Genomic DNA, 13508 nt, shown 5'->3' on the forward strand with positions numbered 1-13508 from the left:
CTGGCTTTTATGGCGGTTTGGCAAGGTTATGTGTTTTTAGTCGGAGGCTCTGGGCTTGTGCCAAGGGCTTGTTATATTTTGTTATATTTTGATACAATGGTTACAAGGTTATATCGTTATATTTGAAGTTTGTATGTTTAATAAACTAAATAAAAGTCACGGCCTGTTTCATCCAAGCTTGGTGTTTTTTGTGTTTATTCATGTATATATGTGTGGTTTATTTTATTTTAATGTCCCTTACAACCTCATGCAACTAGAAAGAAAAGTACAAAAATAAAACGCGTAAAATCTCGTTCTTGAAGAGGTGGCTAATTACAGATATCAATATTCAGAACATGCACTAAATGACCAACCTATTAAAGAGTCCTGAAGAGTAACAATGTGACACGCTCCAACGATTTGGCTATTATTATTACTTATACCTATTAAATAGGCAAATCACGCTCAACACTTTTGCTTTCTTTTTTTCCGCAGAGACCTTCCAATCAGTTATATAGAAATTGGTATCTATGGTGATATATTCATCACAAAATTACACAGGAAATCGCAAAAAAAATTATGTTTATTTTATACATTTAATAGTATCTAATGTTTAAACTAGATATTTATTTTATTTTCAAGAGAAACTTAGAACCTTGAAACACCTCCTGACTTTGTGTTAGATAAGAAGTAACAAACAAAAATGTGTGGTGGATGTGGGGATATGCACAGTTTTCTCTTACCATTTCTGATGCATAAAGGGTACTGGAGCAAGTCAATTAAGTATTTTATATTTTTATAGATTTTTAATTTGTGGTAAACATTATATAACTCCAATTTTTAAAACGTTATTGACTAAAATTAACACACAATTTCCTCCAAGTTTAGAAGAAAGCACTTTCTTTAATACTATTCAGACTATGTATTTTGGCATTGATAGCCTTTGTTTTTGAATATTTTTCACTTATTAACTAAATTATGTAATATCTGTTAGACCGGGCTAAGCTACCAAACAAGAGATAAATGGCTTGATCTAACAACCAAAGACACCATGTATTTATGTGTCATACAGCTACCGAGAATGTGCAAGAAGTGTATGAATGAATAGTGTTTCCAGTAGAGGCAACTGGGGGTGGGGTTAAAAGACAGAACTTTGATTTACTAATATCTAATAACTAAAGAAGGCATACAGTAGAACCTAAAAAATATGCAACGTTGATCCCAATATTGATTTAATAGGCAAACAGGGTTGGATGGAATTTAACAAGATAGATCTGGGAGATCAATCAGTAGGTGCTACCTTTAACATTACCCCATTAATACAAAAGTGTCCAGCTTTGACCATTTTAAAAGTTGGAAGTAATGATAACCCAATGCTTCAGCTGCTAATGCTAAAAAGTCACAGCAGCATGCAGATGAAGACAAACCCTACTTAGTAGGTGAGTGAGATTCCTTCAATCAGAAACCCTCTCCATTAAATCGTTTCTAATTATGACCTCTTGTTCTAGCGTTTCTGCTCCCTTGACTTATACTTCGCTCCACACTGCTTGCAAACTCTACTGTCTTAACTCCACATAAAGAAAGAAATTGGAGTTAAAAAAAATTTGCACTGTGTTCGGAACGGTTGTCTAAAAAATGTCTACTTAACAAAGATGATCTATTTGCAGACATTGATCTGAAACATCTGCCTAGCACAGTATGTATATATATATATATATATTCTTTTCCTCTCACTACTACCAATTTGCATCACTTTAAAACCTAGTGTTTGATACAAAAATATGACGATAACTTCCCTATTTATAAGTCTTCAACATCTTCATCATTACTTTATTCACATAAAGAAATCCACCTTTCCACTCAGCTATCTAATTATAAATCAATGCACACTTTGCTTTTTCTGGTACAGCAGAACAGCACTTGATACTGTAGTACTTAGGCGAATGGATCATAATGCGCAAATAAAAAAAAAAAAAACAGATTAAATTATGCAACCAATACAGATATTAGTGTTCAATGAAAAACGAAAGTGCACAACTGTATCTCAGCAAACTCAGTTATCAAGAAAGCACATATTGTATTCTTGTTTGTTATGGAAAATATAGCAATTATAATAGGATGCTACCAACCTCTCATTAATACATCCTGACAAGTGATGTCCTGCCTTCATATATGCACAGTATAAAGTGAACAAAAACAATAATCAATATATTTATTGCAATTTTCTACTTTGTATTAAACTGTGGTTTGAAAAATACAACCAAGAACAGATGTTATTCTACAGGCACTAGTTTTGCTCAGATTTTAAATGAAGCTTTTCAAATGGGTGACATTCAACCCTTTTGTAACTACGGAACTATTGAGAAAAGTGTATAGAATGTAGAATTTCAATTTTAAGTTTAACTGAAAGATGAATCATTACCAATCACAACATTATCACCAGAGGTGGGGCAGTGGTGCGGTCCCCGGGGTTATGCTGTACCACCATCAATGTTTGGCTCAGTATACAGCTATAGGAGTAATGCTGTACCATATCTGTTCAGTAAATGTTATTTATTTAAACGTATTTAATGTATCTGTAGGACAATACATTTTTTCAGATTTCTAGTTTTTTTTTCCATTTGACAAACAGTTTCCAAATTTGTGAAATAAATATGTTTGCCAACATTATTTTTTTGTGGGTGTCTTTACATTTTAAGGAGAGGGTGCCAAATACTCTAGGTACATCACTGAAACCACTGCCCATTAAATGCCATATTAAGTAGCTATGATATTGAGATGATGAACTGTGTGAAAAGAAGGCTGAGTTGATGTTAGCTTGTTAGTTGATCTGGCTGAATTATGATCATGCTAAATATTGGTATTAGCCTAGTGTTTAAACTAACACTCATTCATGTCCAGATCCTAATATTACATGTATGATGTTCAATAACAAAGGCACTTCTCAAATGGTTTAGGATGTCATGAAGAATGGCTAGTAAAATCAGTTGTAGGAGGGGACAATCTATTCAGGAAGCAGCTACTATATTTACTAATAATATTTAATATTTTATCAACAACTTAATTTAAATCCGGTATGAGAATCAGGTTGAGTCAACAGCTACATATATTCACAAAAATTCTACAACAGTTACATCTAGGAAACCAATTCTTACCATTATTCCAGTAAGTAAACACACTCCTTTCCCACAGTATGTATGTGGTACCATGTCACCGTATCCAATCGATAGAAAAGTAATTGAAATTAACCACATGGCTCCAAGAAAGTTGCTAGTGACATCCTGTTGATCATGGTATCTAAAATAAGCAAAATAATGTTCAGTTATACATTCATTTTGGAGTGATTTATTTAATGTTCTAATAGATTCTAACACACAAAATGTGTATTTTACCTTTAATCATAGAACGCACATCATATACATAATGTTCCTTATTTGATAATAATTATTAGGCCAAAGGGAGAGAGGTGTGATTATTAGGTAAGCTGTCACCCACCCATGTCTATACTGTATTCTCAGAATTTGGCAGTGTGGCATGCCCGGCATGGGAGTATTCAATATATTCATCATTCACATAGCACCCCTCCATCTTCTGTAAGTTGTCGTATGTTCAGTGTCCATTCATTTCTGCTCATATGAATCACTCTGTGAGCTTTTTTGAATATTCCACCAGGTTAGGGGTTATTAACCCCTGCATGACCAAGGGTATCTTATACCATAAAGACTGTTCCTTTTAAAAAAAATAAAAATAAATATCCCTATGCTTCTTTAACATAATTTTCTGGGTTTTTGTGTGTGTGTTGAGTGTTTCCAAGAGAATTAAATATTGTTTTTCAAGGACAAACATAGGTTTTCATTAACAATATTATTAATAAAATTATTATACTTTTTTTTCCTTTATATCTTTATATACTTTTTTCCTCGTTTTTTCTTGTTTCAAAAGAGGTCCCTGTAGTTGTATTATACACCAAAGGGATCTCTTCTGTAATCAGATGGTACCTTGATATCTTTTAGTAGACTTACATTATAGTAAACAGATCCAATGGAAAGTGGTAAAGACACACACCACAGCGTGACAATTAGGCAGCAACGCAAGGCCCGGAAAAATATGGCAGTCCCACGAAAACTGAGACACTTGGTAAGTATCTACTTAAGAGGATGTGCGGAAACACAACTTTCATGTCAATGCTGGCTTTCCTGAATAAACCAATGCAAACCAAAATAAATACATTTTATTTATCAATGGTTCTGTTGATTGACATTAATTTGATGCTCATTATTTTCCTATATGAGAGCGTTCTAAATTATTTAGGCCATTTAAGCTACAGTGAACCCTGTGGCTACAAAACTGTGACATGATTTCCCATCAATAAATCTGAATCAAACCAAGAAAACAGAGGATATTGCCAATGTCTTCTGAAATAAAATACATTCGATGAAACCATGAATTAGATCATAAACCAAATCAAGTATGATTTTTACAGAACAGGCCTCAGGCATCTTGAGAAACATTATCCCAGAGATTGGGAAGACATACTTCCAATTTTCTTTTATAGCTAAGAATACACTGCTGTGTCCTAAGAAATACCACTTGCTGAGCCTACATCATCCCCGGAGGATCTTGTTGTCAATTAACTAAATTTACTCATCATCTTTCATTATATAAAAAAAGCAGAGATAATAGAATATATTGCAAGCTAATTCTCATGTCAGCATGTCATACAAAAACTCTATAAATTGCATACTATTGGTGCTAGGGAAATAACACCCTTTGAATGTATTACATGTATTGTGTAGAGGGGTTACATACAGTACAGAAATATGAAACCAGTTTCACATGTATGAACTGAGAAAAATGCAATTTAGGTTATTCGATGGTTTCTGGACGGTTTGCATACAAATAAAGGCAACTTGTTAAACAAAACACAGCCAGAAGTGCTGAGTACAACTGCAAGAGCATCTAAGAAAAAAACAGCTAAAGGAGGATTGACAGTGGATTGCCACATATAAAATGCCTAGGTATTCACCTCTGGGGTGACTGATCCCTCATTGAAAGAAGCCAAAATTAGGTAAATCAATTCATACTTAAACATCACTTTGTCTGAATATGCTTTTTCTCTAATCGTTTGATTTTGACGCGTTTGATTTTTTTTTTTTAAGTGCCGGGTGGCCGAACAACGATAAGGCTGGGGATTACATGTGTTGTGAGCTGAGGGGCAATGTTTTTTTGACTTTGAGACAAATTTTATTAACTTATAGCATTAAAATGTCATTCTAACTACACCATATCTAGTAGCATTCCAGATTCTTGCTAAGAATATTTTTTCATGATATAAAACGTTATCTAATTTCTATTTTTACAGTGAAAGATACGTGACACAAAAGCAGAAGCTTTTAATGTTGATGCAGGTCCCCGTGACCTGCCATCAGTGTGGATCTTAGCTGTCTGAGATGCATCTAACTACATGAGGGGGCACTAGCACTAGAATCTAAGTATCAGGACTCACCATGGGCTGGATGTGCATAGTATGCTATGCCCAGTCAGGGGTGTAATGGGTCGTGGGGGAACCGCCCCGGAGCTGTGCATAGGACTGGGAGGCAAGGCCGATGTGTGTGTGTGATTGTATGTATTTGAGGATGTGTGTGAATTAGACTTGGATGCTGGCCAAGTCTTCGTGTGCTTCTTCAGGGAAAAAAAATCTTCTTATTCTACGAATATTCGCCCATTTCCATGTTAGTTTTGGGCGAATATTTGTTTAAGTTCTTTGTATTCATTTTTCTCTTAGTTTTCTGCCAGTTTTGTAGCAGGGGTCAATATGGGATTAAAACTGTAACAGCAGCAGCTTTGGCACCAGGATTTAAAGGTCTGTAAGAGCGACTCTATTGGTCGCGGGGCAGGGGGCTCCTCTGGCAGCTGCTCTTAATTGGTTGATGCCAGATGAGCCACCTGCTGGAGACCAATAGTCACTCTTACAGCCTCTAACTGCTGGTGCCAAAGCCATTAGTCTCCCCAGGCCATGTTGCTCCAAGGTATGCCATGCCCTGCCCTTTGTTAGGCGGACTAAAATCCCTATTCCTCCGAGGCCAAGTAGCTCAGGGCGGTTGTCTGACCTTTGGCTTCTGGTGCAATCCTACAGATTCCAGTTAACCACTGCTGTACTATGAAGACTAAGGTAGGCTAAAGACTTGTATGGGGTGAAGGGACCAGGGAGATTAGCTAGGAGATTTTTACAAACACAAACACGAGGAAACAAATGTGCTTTTTCGTCTTCGTGCACATTTATACGTCGTCATATTAGCTTATTTGGTATTCCGTTTAAAACAACGAAAACGCAACATTCCTATTTGTTTTCATGTTCTCCAGAATATGAACACACAAGTCTAGAGTAAAATTAATATATATTTATATGTTAGGGTGTAAAATAATGTAAGCAAGTGTAAAAGAAATCAAATTCAGAAGTAGCACATGTATATATAATAGATTCATATTTGTGTACCAGAATAAAAAAAATGTACATCTGTGTGTGTGTGTACATCTTTGTGTAAAACAATATAAGCAAATAAAAATGTGTTAAAGAAAGTAGCAGACAGTGTTTAAGAAAGTCAGACAGGTGCTTCTCAGTGTTTTTAGTTCAATATATTTGTTTAACCATCACCATTTTTTTAAAGAACATCCTTTACAAAACAAAGCAAAAAAAAAAAAAATACCTATGCTATGAGTGATGAGTAAAAAGGACTTCCTTCATATTAAAAAGAAAGCATCTTATGGCATTTTGATGTTTTCTGTTGTAGAAATGCGTGCAAATAAAAGCACATATCTTGTACTTTTATTTTTAGACTTAATGAGTGATTTATTTTTTCCTAGTGTGTTGTGACTGCACATATAAAGGACTATGACTCAGATGTTGTGATACTAGCACTGAGGCATTTAAAGAAAATCACTACGATTAAGTGGAACATCCAGCATTATTGTCTATTTTATAAAACTGCCATCTGGAAATCTTTCTGCGAGGGCGCATATTTTGTGGTCCTGGCTTTTATAATTTTAGTTTATGGTCTTGAGGTCACTTATTTTGATACCTGGGAACTTCCTATAGTGGGCTTCCCTCCCCTTCTGAAATGTAAAAGATTTAGGAAAAGTGACAGATCTTTAACAGAATCAGTTTTTTTCTCATTAGAAAAGTAACCAATTATTTCTGTTGTGTATTTTAAGTATTTGAGTATTTTCAGGGCTCCTGTCTGTGGTATGGGGATTCAACCAGCCAAAGAAAAAAAATTTTCATGTAAAAAAAATAAATACGAAAGCTGAATAAACATTGGCATATCAGACATGTCTTATCACCATAAAAATATGACACACGATTCTCCCGACTAGTTAGGAGTATGAGTAAGTTATTAGTAAATATATTTTAAGATCATAAGATATCTAAACAGGGCTTATTGCCACAAAAGCAAATAGTCCCTGGGGAAAATAGAAAAGAAAGAAATTAAAACTGGCCTCCTGCCTTTGGGTTGTAAAGTGTGTTAAATAGCCCAGAGGTAATACGTATTTTCCCCCAAAAAGTGCAAAATATATGGTTTCCTAAAGATGATGCACAAATTATACAGCAAAGCACAGGACATTTCGTTATCTGCTAGAGTATTAAACAGAGCATACAGAATATCATCCATAATAAGAGAGTACAAAAACCACCTCAAGCAACAAACCTTGCTTCATTAGTTAAATTCAAGTTGGTCAAGATACTGCCTTTCAGTGTACAAAACATCAACTATTTATATAAAATAACGAAGACACTCATTTCATGGTCTGACTCAGTGGGTTTGTTTTTTTTATATATTTATTTCAACTATAACTATGTTCCCTTTAATTATAGTTTTTGTCACCCCACAAATGCATGAAGTGATTCTACAGCATTTCCCCATCATGCTTTTGCCTTTTCCCCATCCCCAGCTCCTTGGTTTGCAGGAGATGTGATTGTCCAAACATGCCTCTTGATTTCGAGTGCACACGTGTGCTATACTCTAGCGTTGGCTCACGTGAGTATTCAACGGGGTCCTCTGTGCACAGAAGGCACTCCAACTCATTTCAATGTGAATGTTTTCCTGAAACTGATTAGTTGCAGATGAAGCGTAAATAAAACTTACTAAAGTACTTAGAAATAATTTTCATTCATTGTATTATTGGTGAGGCTGTTTGGGAGGATAATTTATCTCTTTAGACTATTTCCAATAAAAAGAGACACTTTCAATGCAAATGGGGAGATCATTCTTGTTGTGATCTTCAGTCATAATCATACCTGCGAACTCTCCGGGCTTGACCCGGAGATTGCCGGGTGAACGCTGGTCCTCCGGTTCTCCGCGTCAAGACCAAGACCTCTTGACACCCCGCTCCCCGCTAATTTTTTCCTTTAAATGGGGGTGTTTCCCGCTGCCGTCAGCGGGAACGCCCCCGATGTCAGCGGGGAACGCCCCCAACGTCAGCGGGAGCTCCCCCAACATCCGTGGGCACCCTGCCGTCAGCGGGACCGCCCACTGACATCAGCGGGCCCACCAACCAACAGCAGTGGGACCACCCACGACCGTCAGCGGGACCGCCCACCACCGTCATAATCCTTTGTTGCCTCTATCCTAAGGTTTGCCCAGTGTCCCCTTTAACTAGAACACTTATAAAGAAAAGAATATATTATGCAAGCAATAATGAATTGAAAGCAGCTATATCCTATAAGAATCCTCTTATAGGGGAGACACCAGATGCCCATGCTTTAGAGAAAAAGCAGAACTCAGTTTCAAAACATGTGCAAATCCCACATCTGTAAATACCAATGCCAGTTGGACGCATTCCACTCACTATGGACCAGTAAACAAAACACTGTTTTGTGGTATAGAATTTGCCAGTTTATGGTACAGTGTCTTAAAACGTACACACACATAAGACGAGGAATAATACACATGAAAGTGTTCTGTAAATAGAAAAAATTTACAATTACACGTTCCAGTAGTTCAGGTTTTAATACTGATGTTATACTTCATCCTTCAGCTCTTTATTCTTACACTCATTTATTATATTTGCTCCAGTTCGTGTGCTTTTTACATCTACTCACTGCTACAGTTTTTTTCCAAAAAACATCCAATGCATTAATAATTTTTTTTAATGGTGCGCATTTGTGCTAGATTTTGAGCACCGCCAACTTAAGTCTTTGTTAGGGCTTGTGTAAGTTTTAGTTAGACGCGTTAACCAAATATTAATTACAAGGTATTTAGTGCATTTTCGGTACAGTTTAATGAACCATTTTGCAACATAACCTTTAGTAACACAGGGTCAGTAATGGCTTAATATGCATGGATATTTCTATAAGCTCAATAGGAGCGTGTGAAATAGTTATCTTAAATGTATTAGACTTGAAATACAAAGAAAAAGAAGGGGTCGATCCAGCACTTAAATGAAAAAACTTCCAGCTTTTATTTTGCTTCAATATTAAAAAACATAGTTCACACCTGAGTGCACCTACGTGCACAGGAGACCCGAAATCTGGACGCGTTTCGAACGGCACCCTGCTCTTTATCACAGATTAGACTTCAAATCCCTTATTTTATTATTACACTACAGCTGCAAATTCTCAGGAAGCATTTAAATACAGCGGCATTACAGAAAGCTAGAAGAAAAAATAGATCTAAGATAAAAGTATAAGTTCTGATCAGATTTTGGTGTTATCGACCACTCTGAAGACAACTGGAATTCAGATCACGGTCAGTGACCAAAAGAATGCACAAACAAGCACATCAACGAATGGTTTAAAAACAGAGCAATCAATTAAAATGTGCAAGTCCCTTAAAATTAACAAATATATTAGAATTTTTGAAAATGTTATTTTTTGTATAAGCTGAACATTGAAGTGGAGGTACTGCCATTGTTTTAAGTGATATTATATTGCATTTAGCATATTACTTCGACGGATAAAATATACATATTCATATGAATATATAGTGTGTCAGGGAATGCAGTTAGTTGGGCGTGATGACTTGGCTTCCTCTGTACGATTCATTCCACTTCAGTCACTGCACAGGAAAGCAACAAGCTCTCGCTTTGTAGGTCATGCTAGATGAATACTTGGATGAGCACAAATGACCCTGGAGGGTACTTTTTCCATCTAGACAATTTGCAGAGTGACAGAAGTAAGCATAGTCTGATGAAATGAAGAGACAGGGAGTAGCATGTATGCAATATTTCACATTAAATGTGGGTATGAATCTGACTTTTTTTTCTAGACCAAAACCTAGGATACCTATACTCTAATGCATTATACATTTTACCAGGGTAGGAATTTGATAACACAAAGCATACAAATATATTTTCCAGATAAACGTCTAACGGGTTACTTACCGCATAGATTGGTCAAATGCAAATATCATTGACGTAATTGTGGGAATTCTATGTATGTCTAGATGGAGATTGTATTTGAAGGGAAAAAAATCATCCAAAAGAGTTGGAGTGGGCATAAAAAAACCCATCTCCGAAAACAAGCGGAAGACAGCTCTTTCAACCCACTGAGGAACCTCTTGTGGGAAATACCTTCTTCCCACATCTTTCCAACTACGTCATGTAATTTCAGGAAGCGTTGTGTGTGGAGTCAGAGCGTGCAAGTACCTGCATATTCAGGTACAGATAAGTCGAGTCCAGTTGCTAAATAGTATATAACGCAAAGAGTGCTGCTAATTAAATAAATTAAAGCTTGCTTCATACTGTATGAAAATGAAAACATGAACCTGCGTGCTTAGAAACACATTGGTCTCCACAAACTGCTTATTCATTTTATTTTGATCCTACAGCCTAAGTTTAATGATCAACTCAATGTAGCTTGCCCATTAGTGACTACATACAATTCCACAAATAGAGGGATTCAGCAAAATTATAAGGGACTTATAACCACTACTACCAGAGAATACAATGTTAGACGAATTATTCCCTGAATCACCATTTAGACCACAACCCAACCTAAAACAAAAACTGGACCATAGAAAATTGTGAACAAAACATTATTGCGAATGGCACCAAACCATGAAATACATCTCGCTGCAAATTACATGAACACATCTGTAATGACAACACTGCCCATCACAAGACACAAAATACACCATAAAATAATTATACACATGTACATCTGCATATGTAAAGCAGGATGTATCATTGGGGAAACCAGCCAGAAACTGAACCCAAGGATGAATCTACATAGACACACCATTTACAGACGCAACAAAATTAATAACTGCACCCCGGTCAGCCACCGCTTTACCCAGAGGGACCGCTCCATTGAGAACCCCAAAATGAAAGTACCGAAAGAAAAAAAAGATGATTAACCATTTCAAAACTAAGGACACTGGATTAAGCATGGATATGGGCATTGTCGTCATTTAACAGACTTCACTTTGTCTAATGATATATGCATGAGTTTTTGGGGGGGGTTTTTTCCAATGCCATTATCCCCCTCCTTCCATCTACCACTAACACATTTTCACACACTGGCTAAACTGATTTATGACCACCTTAAAAATACTGTGGCCTATACCTTATCAGTCCTTAACCCCTGTACTGCTGCCCATGTCTTACTTAGATGTTTTGTGGTCATTATTGCTTTTCACTTGATAAATGAAGGTTTATACTCTCAAAAGCTTGTCCATAAAATAGAATGTTAGTCCAATAAAAAGGTGTTATTTTTTATTGCAGTACTCATTTTGTTTCCATTTTGACGCATGGCCAGTGTTTCTATTCCTACAAATGCCATTTTGCCTCATTTTTGGCCATCTTTACATACACAATAAAAAAGAAATGAAAAAAAAGCCAACATTCTGAGCTACACCAGGACAATTATTTATAAAGGCTGAGAATTTATGCAGCATAGACATACTGGCAAAGTGTTCAAGGTCAAATGAAAGCACATTCCATTATTAAGACCTTATAATGTTGTGTGGCTTGGCCTTCATTAAGCTGCTGCTCGTGAGGTCAAAAAACAAAAGCTCAATTTAACATCTTGACTCCTACTATATTAGGAGTTTCTCAACCCTTTCTAAAACACTAAATGTATTTTTACTTTACTTGAAATATATAGATTTTTTTTAATGGAGATGTTCCCAGTCCCTCAGATCTTGCAGAATTGTTAAATATCAAATTCACACATCTTTTTGCTTATCTGCATCTTCTCATGTTCCATTGACAGTCCACAAATTGCTGAGTGACCCATGCACAGCAAATTATATGTAAACTGCCTTGATACATTATCTTAAATATAGTTTCAGCAAGCTGCGCTTTTGTCTGCTTCTTGAAGGAACCCATTATTTAACAAGCAATCTACAAAGCGATTTCTAAATCAAAGGTAATGCGAGTTACAGAGTTATTCCGAATCCCTGTACTTTTACTATTGCTCTTGCAAATATTGGAATTGAATTGACTTACATTCACACTTGTTTTTATGTCACTTATAGATATGTCCTTTTTTTAACTCAAACTACAAGTGACATAAAACCCAGCGTAAATGTAAGTCTATTCTATCTTAATATTTTGAAGAGCCATAATAAGAATAAAACAGCAGTAGGTGGTAATGGTGTTCCATCCCCTTAAAGATCAATATATGGAGTATGAGGTTGAATATAATAACGATATGTTGCATGAAATTTGATCATGTATTAAAATGTTGTGCACTTTATCTGGGATTTATGTTCATTCCACCCTGGAAAGAATTCTAAATTTCTTTGCAATACAGCTTCAACCAAAAGGTGCCAAAAACACTGTATTGTGTGTCATGTCCTTATTTTAAAAGGACAGTCATGCTTAAAAATCAATCCTTCATTTTCTAATATAAAACCTCTCTATATATTTATTTTGGCTTCCGAGTGTCAACTGTTTTGACTTTCATAGTGAGCTCAGTACAAAATCCAAGCTCATATATGAAACACCCAAATTTGTAATGCATTCAAAATTAATACGCCACTTTTTCCATTTGCCTTCTCTTGAAAGAATCCCAAGACTGGCAATCAATGAGACAGTCTTATACTCCATACAACACCACCACCAACAGAAGCTTATTATTTGGAAAGTTATTTGTGAATAGTACTATCACATGCATTTTTTACTTGAGAAATAAACACATAAAGGACTTAGCTGGTGAAATCCCCCCTCCAATGCAATCTGCATTTCTAGACAGTTTGGGCTGCTTAATAGACCCCCTGGTATTCTCGCTTGAGTCAACACTGTACTTGGCTGACGGTGAGTGTCCAAAACCTGCAAACACTACTGTTAAAGGGGACAGCTATAGCATGCATTAAATTGCACACGATAATCCACTACAGCCTATAAATATATAACAAAACTGAAACATTTTAATAATTTATGTTGCATTAGAAAGCATGGTAGCTTCTGTGTGATTTATTTGTTTCGATAAAGTAATCAATATTTGCTTTCGCCAGCTTAAGAGCCTTGAACCTGTATTAACCATCACAGGGCTGGCATATAATACAGCAAATTCTGGTTTTTGTATT

The 13508-nt window shown here is 36.0% G+C and overlaps 1 protein-coding gene across 2 annotated transcripts in view; it reads right to left on the reverse strand.

The window, feature by feature from the left end:
- LOC149302974 (small conductance calcium-activated potassium channel protein 2-like) overlaps positions 1–13508 on the reverse strand; it is a 79286-nt gene that overhangs the window by 31322 nt on the left and 34456 nt on the right. For both annotated transcript variants that reach the window (XM_089481777.1, XM_089481776.1), the window contains one exon: positions 3135–3276. In XM_089481777.1, coding sequence (XP_089337903.1) covers positions 3135–3276 — 142 coding nt within the window. The remainder of the gene's footprint in view (positions 1–3134; positions 3277–13508) is intronic.

Source organism: Sceloporus occidentalis, unplaced genomic scaffold, assembly GCF_023333645.1.
Source record: "Sceloporus occidentalis isolate IW3139 unplaced genomic scaffold, rSceOcc1.0.p SCAF_16, whole genome shotgun sequence".
NCBI lineage: Eukaryota > Metazoa > Chordata > Lepidosauria > Squamata > Phrynosomatidae > Sceloporus > Sceloporus occidentalis.